General features: G+C 44.4%; 1 protein-coding gene across 1 annotated transcript; it reads right to left on the bottom strand.

Moving 5' to 3' along the window:
- Positions 1-1,524: 1,524 nt before the first annotated feature.
- On the bottom strand, positions 1,525-16,880 carry TMED2 (transmembrane p24 trafficking protein 2). The gene is made up of 4 exons (XM_054442687.2): positions 14,868-16,880; positions 12,747-12,939; positions 9,220-9,327; positions 1,525-3,066 (listed from the first exon to the last, which is right to left on the bottom strand). The coding sequence occupies exons 1-4, from the start codon at positions 15,045-15,047 to the stop codon at positions 2,942-2,944; spliced, it is 606 nt and encodes a 201-aa protein (XP_054298662.1). The 5' UTR covers positions 15,048-16,880; the 3' UTR covers positions 1,525-2,941.
- Positions 16,881-22,182: the final 5,302 nt, after the last annotated feature.

Raw genomic sequence — 22,182 nt, 5'->3', positions numbered from 1 at the left:
AAGGGGAAGTTTTACCTTACACTCCCTTACATTCCACTTGGACTTTTGAAATCACCTTCTCAGTGTTACCTTCCTTTCTGTATCACTGAAACTCCTACCCTGATTTATGTTCTCTTCTTAATATTTACCATTATCTTTCTCGCCACACACACACACACACACACACACACACACACAAAACTTATTAGGTTCATCTCTGCCACCAAAATGTAAAACCCACACTAATAGGGTCTTTATCTTCTTTATCCCAGGGACTATCACTGTAGCACACAGCAATCACTCAAATATTTGTGGGATTAATAAATGGGAATACAACTCATGCAGACTGCAGTCATCTCAAATTAAGTAAAAGACAACAGGCTGAAGCCACATTTTCAATGAAATGATCATCACATTCTCAAAACACCTTTGACAACTTTTATAAAATGGGACTTTGGCCAGGCATGGTGGCTCATATCTGCAATCCCAACACTTTGGGAGGCTGAGGCAAGAGGATCACTTGAGCCCAGGAGAATGAGGCCAGCCTGGGCAACATACAGGAGACTCTGCCTCTACAAGAATAATTTTTTAATTAGCTAGGCGTGGTGGTACATGCCTGTGGTCCCAGCTACTCGGGAGGCTCAGATGAGAGGATCACTTGAGAGGTTAAGGCTCCAGTGAGCCATGTTTGTGCCACTGCACTCCAGTCCAAGTAACAAAGCAAGACCCTATCTTTAAAAAACAAAAAATGTAGTCCCAGCTACTTGGAGAGCTGAGGTGGTAGGATCACTTGAGCCCGGGAGGTTGAGGCTTCAGTGAGCAGAGATCAAGCCAACCTGGGAACAGAGTGAGATCCTGTCTCCAAAAAAAGAAAAGGTGGGGAACTTCACAGACAGTTCTGAAAGCAAAGGCACAGGGAAATTACATATCTGTGTGTGTCTTCTGGGCTCTACTACCTACTAGTTTTCTGACCTTAGGACCCTTTCCAAGCCTGTTTTCCTCCTCACTTCCAAAATGATTTTACCCAAGGTAATGGTAGTTTTGAAGCATGAATAAGACAGACCAAGTAAAGTGCTTAGTACTAGATCGAGACATTACACAGTACTCAAGAAATGGTAGCTACTTTTATTACCAGCAGGCCGTCAGTTTCACAGAGGAAGAACAGTTTCAACAGATGGTGATCTAGTCTCTGGTTCCACCTTTCACTCTCTGTGGCCTTGGGCAAATCATTTAATCTGTCTTTAAAGCTATTTCTCACATTCATAAACTACGTGGGCAAGTGAAAATAATTCAACCCTTTTTTCCCAAATAGAAAAATACTTGAGATTTTAGCACTGATCCATCAGAGAAGCCACACTGGAAAACCTATGCAGAAACTAAAACTTGGTACCATTCACTATCCTCAAGTTTACAGAATTAAAAAGTAACAGACGTAATAGGCATAAATACTCAGAAAACATGGACATGTCTCATGTCAAATAAGAACAGAAAGTTGGTGTGTAAAAAATGTGGATTAGCTGTCAATATATAAAACACAGAATACTGTTTTTAAAAAGAATTGTTTATTTACCGAACCTGGGGCATATTAGATACAACCAATTTTAAATTTACATCTTTTAAATCAATTTTGAAGTGTTTCACACACAAAAAAAAACTTGGCATGCAACAGTTGTCCTAAGGTGAAAGTCACCTCATTAATAAACTGTTGCAAGTGTTCTCACCCAAGGTGGAAAAATGGTTTATCCTGAACATGAAAACCTGTAACAAATTTAAATTAATTATATAAAACTCGTTACTTGTAGTTTTCCCCTTGCAAAGATCCAAAAAAAAAAAAAAAACAAATTGTATAAGTAACTGATATGTATCAGTCACAACATAATCCTGGATCATCCCCATACCAAAACCTGATGCTCTTTTAATATTAAACCCATCATCAGAGAACAAGAGAAAGTAATTTCATTTTACACAAAACAAGATTCACATGTGCCAAAAAAGAAAGACCCAAAAGAAACGAAAACCAAAACCCTAATGCTGACACTTATGGTCAGTACCCTAAACAGTGGCCCAAAGGCCACTGATCAAAAATAAAATAGTGGCTGTATATCACTGAAATGAAATCCAAGAGGCTTTAACCCTTTGGCATCAGAAATCCGGATTTTTCCAATTATGTAAATGCTTATTTCTTACATGCCAAGAGTGGGAGAAGTGAATGTGCCAGTGTGGAAAGAAAAAAAGCCACCACTCACTGGAACACCCAGAGAATTGGCTTTAACAGACAATTAGAGGGTTAGGCAGAAACCCAAAAATGGTTATTAGCTGCTTGTATCATCAATTTAAGTGGAGATGATTGAGTCCTAAGGTACAATATAAAAATGTATGTGGGAAAATGTATGCTGAGTCGTAGTTTTAAAGCAAAACAAAAAAACAAAGTATGAAAGTACCCAGCCTGGCAGCATACGCCCAAGTCAGAGAGCTCTGCCATTAGGACGGGCAGAAACCGTCAAGATTCATACTGCTGTTTCTCATAAGGACTCAACAAAAATGAATCTTTAGTGACTTGAACCATAGACTGAGGGAATCCAAAGAATGCAGTCATTTTAGTAAAGCACTATCAGGCTTTGTGCTGATTTCCTGAACAAACTGCATTATATTATGAAAACAAAAGGAAAAGAAGAAATAATAAAAACTATACTCCCATATTTCATTTACAGTGTTTGAGTTCCTGGAAGGACCTATATAATGGAGGCAGCATTCAAACAAGAAATTATGCCAGTCGACTGTCAAATTTTCACTATAATTTTCCTAAAAAGGCGTTTTGCCCCCAATATCTATTAATCACAAAGAAATATAAGTTGTGAATGTACAGTTCAGAAAATAAAAATGGAGAAACTAATGACATTATTATGACCAAGGTGTTTGGTAAACAGTGAATTCTGAGTTGGGATCATCAGGAAGAGGCTTTTTAAACAACCCTCCGGACTTCAAAAAATCTCTTCAGGTAGTAGATCTGTCCCAATGTCATGGCAACTAGAACAAGAGCTTCAAAGAAGGACCAAAGGACCACTCTGCTGTTTGTGTTGTCGTTGACTGTGAGGACAAAACAAACAAACAAAATTTAACAATTCTCCCCCAAAAAAACATAGGCATCATAAATATTCTAGTCTTCACTTTGTGTGAAAGTAATATTGTGTACACCACTCATAGATGTTCCTCAACTTACGATGGGGTTACATCCCAATAAACCCAGCTTATGTTGAAAATACATAAGTCAAAAATATATTTAATACACCTAACCTAGCAAACATCATAGCTTAGCCTAGCCTACCTAAAACACGATCAGAACACTTACATTAGCCTACAGTTGAGCAAAAGCATCTAACAACACAAAGATTATTTTATAATAAAATGTTGTATATCTCATACAAGTTAAACTGCATTTTATTATTATTTGATATTTTATTTATCAAGTTAGTGAACACTGCACTGAAAGTAAAAAACAGAATGGTTGCATGGATACTTGATGCTCAGTTTCTTCTGAATGCACATCACTTTTGCACCATCATAAAGCTGAAAATTTCTAAGTGAAGTCATTGTAACCTATGGGTCACCTATACTCTAAATACTTTTGTCTCCAAGCAACTCAACATACTCCAAAGCAAAGACTTTTTTGTTTGCTCTGTTGCCCAGGCTGGAATGACATGACACTACATAGTTCACTGCAACCTTGAACTGTACTCAAGCAATCCTGCCACCTCAGCCTCCTGAGTAGCTGGGAGTACAGGTATGCACCAGCCCATCTGACTAATTTTTTCTGTTTTTGTAGAGAAAGGGTCTTGCTATGTTGCCTAAGTTGGTCTTGAACTCCTGGCCTCAACTGATCCTCCTGCCTCAGCCTCCCAAAGTAGAAGCAAAAATTTTTAAAAGAAACCTTAAAGATTCACTGGGTACAGCCAAGTCCATTCTGCTTGTATACGGGGAGCAGAGAAGAAAAGGTGACTTGCCCAGGGTCATAATTCTAGGGTTAAAACCCAATCCAACCATCTTTCTCCCTCACCATTAAAACGTCCTGTATTAGTATCCAATTTGCTGAATCAGAAAACTGACTTCTAAAAAAATTAAGGAATTATTTCAAAATCATAGTTATCCAAAATGCAATTATTTACAACATCAAAATATGGCAGTCTGAGTGTCTTTTTCCCCAGATATGTTACAAATATTTGTTGAGCACCTGTGTACTTGGCAATTGTTCTCAATGGAAGAGGTTACTCAGTTATATGGATCCATACTGAGAGTTACTACCAGACCTTCAAATACAAGACAAACTATGGTCATCTGTCCTGCTCTCAAACTAAGGATTTGATCCTTAAAGTAAAATCCACACCTACTCTATATTTACTGTACTCAATTTGTTACATTCAAGTTTCTGATCAAATTCTTTTTATTTACTTATTTTTTTTTGAGTCAGAGTCTCACTGTCACCCAGGCTGGAGGGCAGTGGCGCGATCTCAGCTCACTGCAACCTCCGCCTCCTGGGTTCAAGTGATTCTCCTGTCTTAGACTCCTGAGTAGCTGGGATTACAGGTGCACACCACCATACCCGGCTAATTTTTGTATTTTTAGTAGAGATAGGGCTTCACCATGTTGGGCCAGGCTGGTCTTGAACTCCTAACCTCAGGTGATCTGCCTGCCTCGGCCTCCCAAAGTGCTGAGATTATAGGCATGAGCCACCACGCCTGGCCAAATTCTTTTTATTTTTAAATGTATTTTATTATTATTATTTTTTTATTTTTTATGTTTTGAGACAGAGTTTCACTCTTGTTGCCCAGGCTGGAGTGCAATGACGCGATCTCAGCTCACTGCAGCCTCCACCTCCTGGGTTCAAGCGACTCTCCTGCCTCAGCCTCCCAAGTAGCTGGGCTTACAGGCATGTACCACCACACCTGACTAATTTTGTATTTTTAGTAGAGATGCGGTTTCTCCATGTTAGTCAGGCTGGTCTCGAACTCCCGACCTCAGGTGATCCACCCGCCTCAGCCTCCCAAAGTGCTGGGATTATAGGCATGAGCCATCACGCCTGGCCAATTTATTTTTTTAAAACACGGTCTCGTGTTGCCCAGGTTGGTCTCAAGCTCCTGACCTCAAACAATCCTCATGCCTCAGCCTCTGAAGCAGCTGAGACTACAGGCACAAGCCATTGTGTCCAACTCTCCAGTCAAATTCTATAGCCTTAGCTTTTAATTACTACGTAGGCCGGGCGCGGTAGCTCACGCCTGTAACCCCAGCACTTTGTGAGGTCGAGGCGGGCGGATTACGAGGTCAGGAGATCAAGACCATCCTGGCTAACATGGTGAAACCCCGTCTCTACTAAAAATACAAAAAATTACCCAGGTGTGGTGGCGGGCACCTGTAGTCCCAACTACTCGAGAGGCTGAGGCAGGAGAATGGCATGAACCTGGGAGGTGGAGCTTGCAGTGAGCCGAGTTTGCACCACTGCACTCCTGCCTGGGCAACAGAGCAAGACTCCGCCTCAAAAAAAAAAAAAAAGAAAAAAAAATTCTATGTAGTGTTTTATTTTTCTGCAAATGGCCAACATTAAAAACAATTACACTATAATCCCAGGACTTTGGGAGGCCGACACAGGAGGACTGCTTTAGCTCAGGATTCAGAGGCCAACCCTCGGCAATATGGAGAAACCCAGTCTCTACAATACCAAAAAAAAAAAAAAAAATTAGCCAGGTGTAGTGGCACATGCCTGTAGTTCCAGCTACTTGGGAGGTTGAGGTGGGAGGATCACTTGAGCCCAGGAGGTTGAGGCTGCAGTGAGCTATACTGTCACCACAGCACTACAGGCTGGGCAACAGAGTAAGACCCTGTGTCTCTAAAAAGAAAATAGGGCTGGGCGCAGTGGCTCACGCCTGTAATCCCAGCACTTTGGGAGGCCGAGGCGGGTGGATCACAAGGTGAAGAGATCGAAACCATCCTGGCCAACGTGGTGAAACCCCGTCTACTAAAAATACAAAAATTAGCTGGGCTTAAAGATTCACTGGGTACAGCCAAGTCCATTCCACTTGTATACGGAGAGCAGAGAAGAAAAGGTGACTTGCCCAAGATCATAATTCTAGGGTTAACACCCAATCCAACCATCTTTCTCCCTCACCATTGAAGCATCCTATATTACTATCCATTTTGCTGAATCAGGAAACTGACTTCTAAAAAAATTAAGGAATTATTTCAAAATCAGTTATCCAAAATGCAATTATTTACAACGTCAAAATTTGGTGGTGGCGTGCGCCTGTAGTCCCAGCTACTCAGGAGGCTCAGGCAGGAGAATCACTTGAACCCAGGAGGTGGAGATTGCAGTGGGCTGAGATAGCACCACTGCACTCCACCCTGGGCGACAGAGCGAGACTCCATCTAAAAAAAAAAAAAAAAAAACCAGAGAGTCTGATAAAAAGAAAATAGGCCAGGCACAGTGGCTCATGCCTATAATCCCAGCACTTTGAAAGGCAGAGGCAGGTGGATCACTCGAGCCCACGAGTTCAAGACCAGCCTAGGCAACTCCTGGGTTCAAGTGATCTCAGCCTCCCAAGCAGCTGGGATTACATGTGCCTGGCTAATTTTTGTATTTTTAGTAGAGATGGGGTTTCACCATATTGGCCAGGCTGTTCTCTTGGCCAGGCTGGTCTCGAACTACTAACCTCGTTATTCGTCTGCCTCGGCCTCCCAAAGTGCTGGGATTACAGGCATGAGCCACTGCGCTCGGCCTAATTTTTGCATTTTTAGTAGAGACGGGGTTTCACCATGTTGACCAGGCCGGTCTCAACTCCTGACCTCAGGTGATCCACCTGCCTCGGCCTCCCAAAGAAAAATGCACCTTTAAGTTTAAATAGAACACATTGAAGCACACTAACATCAGAATGTAGTGACCTGGGACACTGTCCTCATGCCACTCATATATCAGCCTGATCTAGAAGCAACACATTATTATTACAACACTGTAGTGAAAGGGTCTCATTATGTTCACTGCTGAGGAGTGGGTCCTATAGAAAGACTCACAAAAACAAAACATTATGGGAACCATTTGCTTTGTAAATTTAAACTGAATACCTATAAATTCAATTCTAGAAATTGCTAACACTTTTAAATATGAACACATAGCTCACTATTTGTGAAACAAATACAGGAGTATCTCCACTCAAATCATGGGTGAGAGAACAAGGTTGGACACCCTAAAGACTGGAAGACATGTGCTTCCTCTGTCCACTGTGTTCCCAAGAACTTCTATAACTTGAAAACCATCTGGTCTGAACCAGTTAAAATTGCAAAGTAGAGGAACTTGCCCTCTGAGTTAGTTCAGTGCCCTTCCAACTCCAGAATGGGCTGTTCCCCATCTGGGAACAAGGTAACCAACACATGGGTCCCAACAAGATAAGAGAGAAAAAGTGAGGATCCCAGCTGGTGAGATTAAGAGTGGAGGCAAGGAGACAAAATTGTGAGGCAAGAGGCTGGAGTACTTGTAGACAAGTCTTGGTCCATAATATGCCCCACTCCACTCCTAAAACAAGTGGGGATGAGGGGAGTTCTCCAGGCTATTACATTTACACACCTTCCTGCCAACACAAGCTGATATCTGTGCTCTAGATCCTGAAGATTTGTTTCCATAAGTAGCAAGAACAGATTTAAGGGTGGGAAAAATAGAAACCACATCTGGAAGAAATTCAAGCTGTGCTTATCTCTTTGAGTCACTCTTCACTTCCTACTCCAGTCTCAGAACAAAGATTCCTGACATAAAATCACTGCCCTTAAGACAAGAGCTTGCTCCCAAGCAATCCCCCGCCTCAGCCTCCTGAGTAGCTGGGACTACACAGATGCGTCACTATGCCTTGCTCTTTTTCCTTTTTTTTTTTTTTGAGACAGAGTCTCGCTCTGTCGCCAGGCCGGAGTGCAATGGCATGATATCAGCTCACTGCAACCTCCGCCTCCCGGGTTCAAGCGATTCTCCTGCCTCAGCCTCCTGAGTAGCTGGGACTACAGGCGCGTGCCACCATGCCCAGCTAATTTTTGTAGTTTTAGTAGAGACGGGATTTCACCATGTTGGCCAGGATGGTCTCAATCTCTTGACCTTGTGATCCGCCCACCTCAGCCTCCCAAAGTGCTAGGATTACAGGCATGAGCCACTGCCCCCAGCCACCTTGCTCTTTTCATCTCCCCAAGAACTACCTGGAGGATGAAAACACTGAACAATGGTGTGGCCCTGAACCTAATCAATGGAATTGGTCTGTCTGTCAATATAGTACCTCTTAATTTTAAATGCAAAAGCCTAATTTTTAATGCTCTATCCAGTTCTAAACAGACTTATGCAACCTAACACAAGATTTCAATCATCACTGTTTCCACAGAAAAATACATTCCAAGTTCCCAACTTACAAACTTGAGGACCCAAACTGATCTTCACCTGGTGACTTGCCTGTACTCATGTTTTGGTGTTTTCTCTTCTAACTATATTAAGCTTTCCATTTTAGTAAAAAGGTTAAATCTCACCATCTAATATTAATCCCACTGGCACATAAGTTTCAGGTATGTGATTAAAAACCAATGCAATACGCATTTTACAACATTTTTCCCTTCTGATTTAAGAAAACAATTAGCTTATTCCTTAGCTCACCATACATTTTTAAAAACCCAAACTTTTTTTTTTTTTCTCCTGAGACAGAGTCTAGCTCCATTGCCCAGGCTGGAATGCAGTAGCCCAATCTCAGCTCACTGCAACCTCTGCCTCCCGGGTTCACGTGATTCTCATGCCTCAGCCTCCCGAGTAGCTGGGACTATAGGTGCACGCCACCACACCCAGCTAATTTTTTTATTTTTTGTAGAGACGAGGTTTCACCATGTTGGCCAGGCTGGTCTCGAACTCCCAACCTCAGGTGATCCGCCTGCCTCAGCCTCCCAAAGTGCTGGGATTACAGGAGTGAGCCACCATGCCCGGCCAGAAAACCAAACTCTTAAAAACTTGTGCTAAATCTTAATAGCATTTTCTAGTTTAGAATGAATGTCCCAATAATAAACTACTAAGCTCCACACATGTGTATGCTCAAAAAATATCTCGTGTAGGTACACTTTTACAGCCAATGCTTTCACATAAAATTTGCAGAGTTTCCAAATGAGGAAAATACAAGCAAGCTGTTGAGTAAAACAACCTTCACCATCAGACACTACTGCAAAGTGACGGCATTCACTTACTGGCTCTGTGTATCCTCTCCCGGACTTCCATGTATTCCTGTTCATGCTTTACAGCTGTCATCGCCACTGCTAGCTCATTGATCATTTCTTCTAGCTTGTTCTGGTGAGCTACAGAAGGATTTGAAAACAAAACACATTTGTCAATGTCTTTTTTTTTTTTTTTTTTTGAGACAAAGTCTCGCTCTGTTGCCCAGGCTGGAGTGCAGTGGTGCTCAATCTCAGCTCACTGCAACCTCTGCCTCCCAGGTTGAAGCCATTCTCCTGCCTCAGCCTCCGGAGTAGCTGGGATTACAGGCACACGCTGCCACACCCAGCTAATTTTTGTATTTTTAGTAGAGACGGGGTTTCACCATGTTGGTCAGGCTGGTCTCAAACTCCTGACCTCAGGTGATCCACCTGCTTCAGCCTCCCAAAATTCTGGAATTACAGGCGTGAGCCACTGCGCCCAGCCATCTTTTTTTTTTTTTTTTCAAGACAGGATCTCACTCTATCACCCAGGCTCAAGTACAGTGGTGCAATTATAGTTCACTGTAACCTAAAATTCCTGGGCTCAAGCAATCCCTTGCCTCAGCCTCCTGACTAGCTGGGACTACAGGGGTGCGTCACTATGCCTGACTACCATTTTATTTTTATTTTTTAGAGACAGGGTCTCACTATGTTGCCTAGGCTGGGGCAATCTCTTTTTGAAAACCACTTATAAAATAAATATAAAATATAAAATAATATAACTTTTCAAAATCCTCAGAGAAGACCTGCAAAAGAAGCTACTTTTGAAATGGCTCAAACATCAATTTGGACCACTGATATGAATCATGTCAATTTAATTCTCAAAGCAGTTTTAAAAGTCCCTTCCCAGTAGAGAAACCTCTTTCAGGGTAGGAAACATACTATATAATGCTAACTAAGGAAAGGAAAACAACCCCAGGAAATTTCTTCTAATGAAATGTTGTTATGTGAAGTTCACTATACTGTATTAACTACAGAAAAGTAGTAAAACACTGAGGAGAGGGGACTAAGAGCACAAAATAAATATGTGTATTTTAAAAATGTAATCCTACAAATAAAAAAATCTAAGAGTCATGTAACTCTAATATTAATTAAAGAGCAGCACCAAAACAGACTTTTAATCTCTATGAAGCTGAGCAGAGAAAAACATTAAAACACTCTTAGGAAAATCCACACCAACTCAAACATTCTTCTTTGACAAAGTAATGGTTTCACTATAGTGGGGAACAGCAGGCAATGTAAGTAGAGAGACAAGCCCTTAGCGGCACAAGTTTTCAACCAGGCATCCTCTTGAACCAAAAATACACACAAGGCACTGTTCTGAAGAGTAAGCATGTGCTTCTAGGTAGTGCCACGTTATGAGAATGAACAGACAGGCAGGAGAGAAACAGCACTAGGAAACATTCCTGGGAAAGGGGGATCTCTTCATCCCTGCCCAAGACTGGGTCTCTTCTGGGATTCCAGATTCTCACAGACAACCCCAAGTTTCTTAGGAGAAACCAAGGGCCTCTACCATTGAAGGCAGTTGAATTGGAATGTCAAACCGTCCCTCACTCGAAATTTCCCTTTGGAAGCCCCATGCACCACATGGAACTGATAGAGCAGGATTTCTCAGCAGTGGCATTGTCTCCATTTTGGACTAAATGCTGTTCTATGCTGTGGGGCGCTGTCTGATGCACTATAGGGTGTTTAGCAGCCTCCATGGCCTCCAGCCCTAGATGCCTGTAGCACCTACCCCCAGTCTTCCGAATAAAAAATGCCTCCAGATATTGCCAAATATTCCCTGGGCATCCTCATTTGAGAACCACTGCTTTAGAGGAAGGCTTGATTTGACAGCTGCCATTCACTGACATTAACAAGCAAAAGCAAGAATTTTGGATATATGTTAAAAAATTATCTAAGAAGTTCAATATTCACATTCATCAACCAACATTTTCAAACTATTTAAGTAGGATCAATCTCCAGAAAATAAACCAAAAAAGCCTTTCAGAACTCCTCATTCTCCCTGAAAATTAGTCAAGTCCTATCCTACAAGTGGCCCTGAAAAATGAGCGCAGGAATTACTAAGTAGTAGGACTCTATAAATTCTATAGATTTCAAAATCTAACCAAAAAACTCAGCTTCTTTATGATGTTAACACTCTACTGATACTGAATATCTGGGACAAATGTTACCAAGCTAATAGTATACTATGGAAATGTGTGAAACAATGACTAGCTTCAAAAACTCTGGCATGCACTTTGGGGGGAAAAAAAAACAAAAAAAACACCACCAAATGTGCTGGCTCCCGGTAAGCAATTTATCCAGAACCAAGAACCAATCAGGGTTCATTACTGGTAACCTGAGCAATGAACAATCTAACTGCAACATATGGCTAAAAGAACTCGTCTTCATATCAACATATGGCTCCTAGAACTGCATTTCATATCCAACCAAGCTTCAGGTTAGGAAGTCTACAAAATAACTTTCTACAAAGTCAAAGGCACCATTTGCTATGAGCTATGTTTAATTGGGACTTTTGTCCCCTTATCATTGAATTTCCACTCTTTAGCATTCATCTTAAAGAACAAAGATGTTACTACTAAAATGTCAACTGTGTTTTCAGTGGTATTAGTTTAAAATAACCTAACCTATACCTCCTGTCAACTAAATAAAAAACAACCAAAAAAATAATCAATCCAATTAGTTGTAGGGGTTTTTTAAGAGAAAAAAACACTCTCATGCCAACAAACTGAGGTTAGAAAAAAGAAAGCAGAAATTAGACATTAGCAAACAAAAAGATGCAAAAAGGATGCTGTCAAAAAGCAATCCACATACCATCCCAGGTATCTCCACCACCTAAAGAAAAGTTAAGATATCTTAACACAAAAAGAACCAACAAAAAGTTTAGCTAAACTAGTCATGTATACAAATGAGCAAATAAAGTATATGCCAGGATTAGCAAATAAACAGAAAAATAACCGAAGACACATGGAACCTACATGCTCACAAGAGCACAAAATGACTAAGAAAATCTGTTAGAAGGGACAAATGTAAAGAACAAAAAAATCCCAGCACTTCAGCAGGCCGAGGCGGGTGGACCACCTGAAGTCAGGAGTTTGAGACCACCCTGGCCAACATGGCGAAACCCCGTCTCTACCAAAAATACAAAAATTAGCCGGGCATAGTGGCGTATGCCTGACGCTACTTGGGAGGCTGAGGCAGGAGAATCGCTTGAACCCAGGAGGCGGAGATCGCTGTGAGCCAAGATCACGCTACTGCACTCCAGCCTGGGCGAAAGAACGAGACTCCATCTTCAAATAAATAAATAAAAGAAAAAAGAAGAACAAAAAAACAAACACTAGCCTCAAGAAACTTTTTTATTAATTAGGAGACTTGCAAAAAATAAAAAGCATATTTCACAAAAAGGTTTTGGTTAAGAAATTAAAAAAAAATAAGTACTCCACTCAGACAGGTAAAAATGTATAGAACTAAAATTAGCTCTTGGAATGCGATATAAATCTTCTGAATGTTCATCTCACCTTCTGTTTCCATATCTTGTCCTTTTGGAGCCTCCCCAATATCAATGGTGAACATCACTATTTTTGGAGTCATGGTGGACATCCGGTTACTAAAACAAAATTTGTATGTTCCGTCCATGTGAGCAGCAAATGTGTATTTCCCACTGGATTCTCTGTCTCCTTTGTAAATTCCTTTGTTATCTGGTCCTGTAATCTAGAGGCAAGAGAGAAATGCATAAAATGTCACAAAAGATTAAGTCATAGACTTTATAAGTAATGTCTAATGGCAGTAAGAAATTCACCAAGAATATGGCTGGGCATGGTGGCTCACGCCTGTAATCCCAGCACTTTGGGAGGCCAAGGCAGGCAGATCACTTGAGGTCAGGAGTTCAAGACCAGCCTGGCCAATATGGTAAAACTCCGTCTCTACTAAAAATATGAAATTAGCCGGGCATGGTGGCGCACGCCTGTATTCCTAGCTACTTGGGAGGCTGAGGCAGGAGAATCGCTTGAACCCAGGAGGCAGAGGTTGCAGTGAGTCGAGATCATGCCACTGCACTCCAGCCTGGGCCACAGAGCGAGACTTTGTCCAAAAAAAAAAAAAGAAATTCACCAAGAATATGTAACTTTCACTTAGCTTCACTTCGGTAAGTGATAATAACCATTTTGGGCTGCAATTCTCCCACTTTATAAAATAAGGGTTGACTTAATGGCTCTCTAAAACATCTTTAGGTCTTGACATTTATGTCTGAGGGGTTTATCCTTATTAAACCCCTCAGAAACAGAAAGCTCACCTTAAATGTGGTCTCTAACTGGCCTAATATCACCAACAAACATGCAACTGTGACTGACAGCAAAACTCAAGAAAAAAGAAATCTCTTTAAAATGAAGAATTTCTGCATCCCTGGTTGACATCTTGATTGCAACCTCATGAGATACTCCAAGCCAGAACCACCCAGCTAAGCCTCTCCATAATTCCTGGCCACAGAAACCATGAGGTAATAAATGTTTGTGGTTTTTTAAAATATAAACAAAATGAATTTTTACCAAATTTCAAGGTTTTCCAGATTACTGCCAAACAGTGAAGGAATTCTGCTTTATCTGAGATGCCTGAAGGCTCAGGGGAAAGGACTAGCCTGGAAATGAGAAGACCCAAACTCTCATCCCAGTCTGCTACAAATCAGCTGTTAGGCTGTGATCAAGTCAGTCGCTCTTTCAAAGTGCATGTCACTTGCATAACTTCGAGACTGGAATAGTTGATCGCTAAATTCTTAGCTAAGTGTAAGAGTCTCTCCCTTCCGTTATCCCCTTATTTTTGGATTTCACTTGTATTGTGTAACTTGTGCCCAGCCCTACTGAGTACACTGTCAAAAGGAAACTCCTTAGACCCAACTAATCATGCTAGCAGGTGAATTAAAATAAAAACTAGCGACACATCATTCTTTTGGTTTACAAAACATGGGTGGAGATTTAGGGACTGCTGGTTTCTTAAATTCCTGTCTTCTCCTGATACTTCACTGCACTGCTTACTCCTAAAACGCATGACCCAACTCCCCATCTCTCCTAGGCAGAGGAGACTAAACGAGGTAGCTGGAGGCTAAGAGTAGAACCTTAAGGTTGCTTCTATGAAAAATAAACACAACGCGAAAGTATGCCTAGCATTCAATAGGTTTTTAATCCTCAATCGATTTTAATCTATTTTTTGGAAAAGTTTCCGTGTCACGTTCCAGCATTAATCCGTAACACGAAGGAAGGCAGGTGCTAACTGGATCGAGACCCGCCACCAGCTAACCGCGACTAAGAAGCGCCTTTGGGGCCCGGACTGACACGCGGCGCCTGATTCACAAAGCTCGGCGAGAGGTTCCAACAGGAACCCGTCGTTCAAGGAGACAACCCAAAGCAACCAAGCATGCCGAAGGAGCCCCCAAGGGATCCCGGAATCCGGGCAAGTCGCGGGAAAAGGGGCCGTTAGGAGGTCGCCGTGGCCGGGGCGGGGTGGGGGGGTGGCGGCCTGGGCTTCTCCAGGACCCGGACAGCGACTTCCAAGCCCACTCCCCACACAGGCCCCGGGCCGGCCCCAGGTGCCACGAATCCCCGAGCGGCCACGCGACCAAGCCTCAGCCGCGGGCAGCTAGCCCGCACCTCCACGTCGATGTCCAGGAAGCCGCCCTCCGCCACCTCGAAGATGAGGCCCATCTTGGTGCCCGAGGTGACCCGCTCAAAGAAGCACTCCTCAGCATGCGCGTCGATGCTAACGAAATAGCCCGAGACCGTGGCCAGGAGAGCGGCCAGGAGCACCAGCAGTTCAGCAAGAGTCACCATGGTGGGGCTGAGGCCGAAGCCAGGACCCGGACCGCGGCCTCCAGAGCCGCCGCCGCTGCCGCCGCCGCCCCGCTGCCTTCTCAGCCACCGCCGCCTAAGCTCCGCCCCTTCCGCCTGCGCCACCAGTGGGGGCTGATGCGGGCGCAGTGGATTGGCAGGCTCCCGCAGCTGCCACGTAAAGGTGGCACGGCAACCGCCGAGGGACAAGCGACTCTGCGCGCTCCGATCCTGGACGGCGGCTCCGAAGGACCAAAAATCTTTCCCTAGTCCTTTCTCGTCCAAGCTAAAGTTCGTGTGGACTTCCCAGGAAAACGACAGTGTCCGGAAGCCTATGCAATGCCCTCTTAGGATTGTCCAAGAAGATGGCGAAAGATTTGCAGGCAGCGATAGGAGTTGAGGGAATGTGCGGGCTGAAACTAAGGTTTTTTTCTTTTGTTTTGTTTTGTTTTGTTTTGTTTTTGACACGGAGTCTCGCTCTGTCGCCCAGGCTGGAGTCCAGTGGCGCGATCTCGGCTCACTGCAACCTCCGTCTCCCGGGTTCAAGAGATTCTCGTGCCTCAGCCTCGCGAGTAGCTGGGATTACAGGCGTGAGCCACCACGCTTGGTTAATTTTTCTGTTTTTTGTTTGTTTGTTTGTTTGTTTTTTGAGACAGAGTCTCGTTCTGTTGCCCAGGCTGGAGTGCAGTGGCGCGATCTCGGCTCACTGCAACCTCCGCCTCCTGGGCTCAAGCGATTCTCCTGCCTCAGCCTGCTGAGTAGCTGGGATTACAGGCGCCCGCCACCGCGCCCGGCTAATTTTTTGTATTTTTAGTAGAGACAGGGTTTCACCATGTTGGTCAGGCTGGTCTTGAATTCTTGACCGCGTGATCCGCCCGCCTCGGCCTCCCAAAGTGCTGGAATTACAGGTGTGAGCCACCGCGCCCGGCCAATTTTTTTTATTTTTTAGTAGAGACGGGGTTTCGCCATGTTGGCCAGGCTGGTCTGGAACTCCTGAGCTCAAGTGATCCGCCCTCCTCGGCCTCCCAAAGTGCTGAGATTACAGAAGTAAGCTACCGCGCCAGGCCTGAAGCCATGGGTTTTGAGGGGTGTTTATTTGTTTGTTTGCTTAGAGACGGGGTCTTGATCTGTTGCCCAGGCTGGAGTGCAGTAGCGTGATCATAGCTCACTGCAGCCTCCAACTCCTGGGCAAGTGATCCTCCTGCCTCAGCCAACCCAATAGCTGGGATTACAGGCGCGAACCCCACTGGTTTTTAGGTTTCATGTTGCTTCTCCCACCCCCTCTCCTTCCCGGGGACTGGGGAACGGTGGAGGCTCATATAGACCTGAAAGGGTCACGAGGGATCCTCCCAGGTTGCTGGAATCTCTAGTATCTTTACCTAGGTGGTAGATACGTGGATGTCTACATTTTTTAAAAAATCAATTAGACTATTATATTTTTATTTTATTTTATTCTGAGATAGCTTTTCACTCTTGTCAGCCAGGCTGGAGCGCAATGGCGCAATCTCACCTCACTGCAACCTCCGCCTCCGGGTTTCAAGCTATTCTTCTCCCTTAGCCTCCCAAGTAGCTGGGATTACGGGCGCCTGCCACCACACCCAGGTAATTTTTGTATTTTTAGTAGAGACGGGTTTTCACCATGTTGGTCAGGCTGGTCTCGAACTCCTGACCTTCAGATGATCCACCCGCCTCTGCCTTCCAAAGTACTGGGATTACAGGCGTGAGCCTCCACACCCAGCAACTATTGCATTTTATTTTACTGTATGTATGTAATACCTTAACCACACACAAAAAATTACCTTGTTCAAATTTTCCAGAGTTAGAATTCTACCAGTTCCCCAAAGTCTTGCTGTTTCTCCATGCCCCTTAGCCCTTAACAGCTGCTGGAGCTGTCTTTTCATCCTTTGCACCCTGGCATACTCCTACTCATCCCTCAGAACCCAAATGTCACCTCTTATCTCTAAAATGTTCCTTGACATCCTTCTGCCAAATACTAGCCCTTTCCTCTGTTTACAATGCAGATTCGGTCCTAGTGAATTACAGTTATTTTCTACTCTGCCTCACTCGTGAAGGCACAAGACTTGATTTACGTACGGTGTCCTCTTCAGGCCCTGCCACAGGGCCACAGAAGGACCTCACGCATTTCATGTCAATTGAGGTCACTGGACTGACCTGGGAATGAGGAGCCTGGGTTGTTACTCCACTTTTGCACATAGCTGTGTGACCTTGATTATTTTCCATGACGTCCTGGCCTCAGTTTCCTTATCTGTAAAAAGGGAATGACACCACAGGCCTTGCAAAATTGAAGGGATTATTTCTTTGAAGACCAACAGGCGATAGGGGGCAGTAGTGTCCCAGGATCCAGTTTCCCGCTTCAGGTTTCAAGAAACAGGAGCAGCTGCAGTGATGAAGGCTTCCTGACTATGACAGTGTACAGTTGACCTTGAACAGCATGGGGGTTTGGGGCACCGACCCCTGCACAGTCCAAAATCCTGGGGTCTTTTTTTTTTTTTTTTTTGACATGGAGTCTCCCTCTGTCGCTGAGGCTGGAGTGCAGTGGCGCGACCTCAGCTCACTGCAACCTCTGCTTCCCGGGTTCAAGCAATTCTTCTGCCTCAGCTGCCCAAGTAGCTGGAATTACGGGCGCCCGCCACCATGCCTGGCTAATTTTTGTATTTTTAGTAGAGACGGGGTTTCACCAGGTTGGCCAAGCTGGTCTCGAACTCCTGACCTCAGGTGATACACCCGCCTTGGCCTCCCAAAATGCTGAGATTACAGGCATGAGCCACTGTGCCTGGCCTCATTTTTGACTTCCCAGAAACTTAACTTTTTTATTTTATTTTTTTTTTTGAGATGGAGTTTTGCTCCTGTCGCCCAGGCTGGAATGCAATGGCACGATCTCAGCTCACTGCAACCTCCACTTCCCAGTTCAAGCAGTTCTCCTGCCTCAGCTTCCTGAGTAGCTGGGATTACAGGTGCCCACCGCCACGCCCGGCTAATTTTTATATTTTTAGTAGAGACGGGATTTCGCCATGTTGGCTAGGCTAGTCTCGACTCCTGACCTCAGGTGATCTACCCGCTTTGGCCTCCCAAAGTGCTGGGATTACAGGCGTGAGCCACTGCGCCCAGCCCAAAAACTTAACTATTAACAGCATGCTGTTGACCAGAAGCCTTACCAATGACAGTTGATTAGCATTTTGTTTGTTTTTCGTTTTTGTTTTGAGATGGAACCTCGCTCTGTTGCCCAGGCTGGAGTGCAGTGATGTGATCTTGGTTCACTGTAACCTCTGCCTCCCAGGTTCAAGTGATTCTCCTGCCTCAACCTCCCAAGTAGCTGGGACCACAGGCGCCCGCCACCACGCCAGGCTAATTTTTGTATTTTTAGTACAGATGGGGTTTCAACATGTTGGCCAGGGTGGTCTCGAACTCCTGGCCTCAAGTGATCCACCCACCCCGGCCTTCCAAAGGGCTGGGATTACAGGCATCAGCCACCGTGCCCGGCCAATGACAGTTGATTAGCGTATTTTGTATGTTATATATATTACATGCTGTATTCTTACAATGAAGTAAACCAGAGAAAAGAAATTGTTATTAAGAAAATAATAAGGACGAGAAGATATATTTACTCTTCATGTAGTGGAAGTGACTCATGGTAAAGCTCTTCATCCTTACCATCTTTATGTTGAGTAGGCTGAAGAGGAGGGGAGGAGGAGGGGTTGGTCTTGCTGTCTCGAGGGTGGCAGAAGTGGAAGAAGTGGCGGAGGTGGAAAGAGAGGCATGAGAGGCAGGCATACTTGGTGTAACTTTTATTTATTTATTTATTTTTATTGAGATGGAGTCTCGCTCTGTCGCCCTGGCTGGAGTGCAGTGGCTTAACCTCGGCTCACTGCAACCTCTGCCTCCCAGGCTCAAGAGACTCTCACCTGCTTCAGCCTCCCAAGTGACTGGGATTACAGGCACCCGCCACCACGCCTGGTTAATTTTTGAATTTTTAGTAGAGACAGGGTTTCACCATGTTGGCCAGACCGGTCTCGAACTCCTGGCCTCAACTGATCCGCCTGCCTCAGCCTCCCAAAGTGCCAGGATTACAGACGTGAGCCACGGGGCCCGGCCAGGTGAAAAAAATCCATATATAAGTGGACCCATGCATTTCAAACCTGCGTTGTTTAAGGGTTAACTGTATTATTGAACTCAAGAGTTCTACTGGTGATTCCCTACTTCCCCGTCTTCCAGACTGGCAGACATCCTGCTTTCCCTGGCAGGTCAGTTCTGTAATGTGACTCCAGTGCCGTCACTGGAGGGAGACAGCCTAGAGCCTCTTCCTCCATCCTTAACAACACATTGATACGCCTGTTTCCCGGATGTCTCTTTCTACTGATGATATCTTTTTTTTTTTTTTTTTTTTTTTTTTGAGACAGATTCTTGCTCTGTCGCCCAGGCTGGAGTGCAGTGGCGCGATCTCGGCTCACTGCAAGCTCCGCCTCCTGGGTTCATACCATTCTCCTGCCTCAGTCTCCCGAGTAGCTGGTACTACAGGCGCCCGCCACCACGCCCAGCTAATTTTTTGTATTTTTAGTAGAGACGGGTTTTCACCGTGTTAGCCAGGATGGTCTTGTGGTCTTGATCTCCTGACCTCGTGATCCACCCGCCTTGGCCTCCCAAAGTGCTGGGATTACAGGCGTGAGCCACCGCACCCAGGCTTTTTTTTTTTTTTTTTTTCCTTGAGATGGAGTCTCGCTCTGTCTCCCAGGCTGGAGTGCAATGGTGCGATCTCAGCTCACTGCAACCTCCGCCTCCCGGGTTCAAGCAATTCTCCTGCCTCAGCCTCCTGAGTAGCTGGGATTACAGGTGCATGCCACCATGCCCAGCTAATTTTGTTTTTGTATTTTTTAGTAGAGACAGGGTTTCGCCATGTTGGCCAGGCTGGTCTCAAACTCTTGACCTCAGGTGATCTGCCCACCTCAGCCTCCCCAGAGTGCTGAGATTACAGGTGTGAGCTACTGCACCTGGCCTCTGCTGATAATATCTACAGAGGTTTCCTCTTAAACCAATGGATGCAGCCCCTTTTGTTTTCTATTTTTGTTTGTTTCCTTTGAGACAGGATCTGGCTCTGTCACCCAAGTTGGAGTGCAGTGGCATGAACACGGCTCACTGCAGCCTCACATTCCTGAGCTCAAGCAATCCTCCCACCTCAGGCTCTGCAGTAGCTGAGACCACAGGCACATGCACCCACGCCCAGCTAGTTTTTTTGTTTGTTTTTGTTTTTTGTTTTTTTTAAACTATTTGTAGAGATAGAGGTCTCCCTATGTTACCCAGGCTGGTCTCCAATTCCTGGGCTTAAGCAGTCCCAAAGTGCTGGGATTACAGGCGTCAACCACCACTCCTGGCTGTTTTTTTTTTTTTTTGTTACAACCCTTTTTGACTTCCCAAGCAACCCAACTGCAGAAGAATGCCAATAACAATTTTGATTTGATATAGAAATTCAATGTTAATTTTCGGCTTTGAACTGATTAAATAATAGTTCTAAGTCCACTTATCAAGGAATTAAAATGTGGGGCTGGGCGCAGTGCCTCATGCTTGTACTCTCAGCACTTTGGGAGGCCAAAGGGGGCAGATTGCTTGAGTCCAAGAGTTCAAGACCAGCCAGGGCAGCATAGCAAGACCCCATCTGTACAAAAAATACAAAAAAAATTTAGCCAGGCATGGGTGGCACGTGCCTGTAGTCTCAGCTATTTGGGAGGCTGAGGTGGGAGGATCACCCAAGCCTGGGAGATCAAGACTGTGGTGAGCTGAGCTATGATAGTGCCACTGCACTCCAGCCTGGGTGACAGAGTGAGACCCTGTCTCCAATAAGTAAGTAAGTAAATAAATAAATAAATAAATAGTGGACATTTTTAGGATCTCAGTGGAACACAGTGAATTGTATATTGTAGGGTTTTATTATATAAATCAGGGGACTCAAATTCAAATGCCTTCAGGAATCAGGCAGTTTATTTGAATCAGAGATGGCACTAGCATAGGCAGTAGGAGCAGGGAGGACTGTGGCAAACTGGATCATAGGATGTCATACCTAAATACATTCAATTCCAATGTCTGAAAACACACTGGTAGCCAAACCAAAGATGCAGCCAGAAGTCACTGTGTTTATGGTTTACGTTGTAAATGTAATTGACTATGTTATCTGAAATCAGAAAAGAGACAAAGGTAACTCAATCACAGTACTGTAAAATGATTACTATCAACTGCTTGACGTATTTCTTTTGACGGCTCTAGTTTTTTGTTGATTGGTTTTTTGGTTACCATTGTTGTAGCCATATTTACTCATCAGGTGTTTTTCAACATTACTGTTTCAGGATCTAAAGTCAAATTTACCCAGAGGATCACAGGCTCTTAGGACTTGACAGGTCACCCACAGTAAAGGTGCCTTTTTTTTTTTTTTTTTTTTTTTTTAAAGACAGTCTTACTCTGACACTCAAGCTAGAGTGCAGTGGCGTGACCTTGGCTCACTACAACCTCTGCCTCCGGGTTCAAGTAATTCTCCTACCTCAGCCTCCCAAGTAGCTGGGATTACAGGTGCCCGCCACCGTGCCCAGCTAATTTTTGTATTTTTAGTAGAGATGGGATTTCACCATGTTGGCCAGGCTAACTCCTGGCCTCAAGTGATCCACCTGCCTTGGCCTCCCAAAGTGCTGGGATTACAGGTGTGAGCCACCATGCCCCGCCTTAAATGTGTACTTTTTTTTTTTTTTTTTTTTTGAGATGGAGTTTTGCTCTTGTCGCCCAGGCTGGAGTGCAATGGCGCAATCTCGGCTCACTGCAACCTCCGCCTCCTGGTTTAAAGCGATTCTCCTGCCTCCGCCTCCCGAGTAGCTGGGACTACAGGCGCCTACCACCACGCCCAGCTAATTTTTTGTATTTTTAGTAGAGAAGGGGTTTCACTATGTTGGCCAGGCTGGTCTCGAACTCCTGACCTCAGGTGATCCACCCACCTCAGCCTCCCAAAGTGCTGGAATTACAGGCATGAGCCACTGCACCTGGCCAAATGTGCATTTTTAAGGTTATCACCACAGATTGATTGGCATGAGCTCATGTGCCATCAGGTGCATGAATACATCCAACAGGACAAACAGCTGGCACA

The sequence above is a fragment of the Pongo pygmaeus genome, chromosome 10 (assembly GCF_028885625.2).
Source record: "Pongo pygmaeus isolate AG05252 chromosome 10, NHGRI_mPonPyg2-v2.0_pri, whole genome shotgun sequence".
Classification (NCBI taxonomy): Eukaryota; Metazoa; Chordata; class Mammalia; order Primates; family Hominidae; genus Pongo; species Pongo pygmaeus.
Note: the sequence above shows the minus strand (reverse complement) of the source record. Positions and strands in the feature narration are given on the sequence as shown.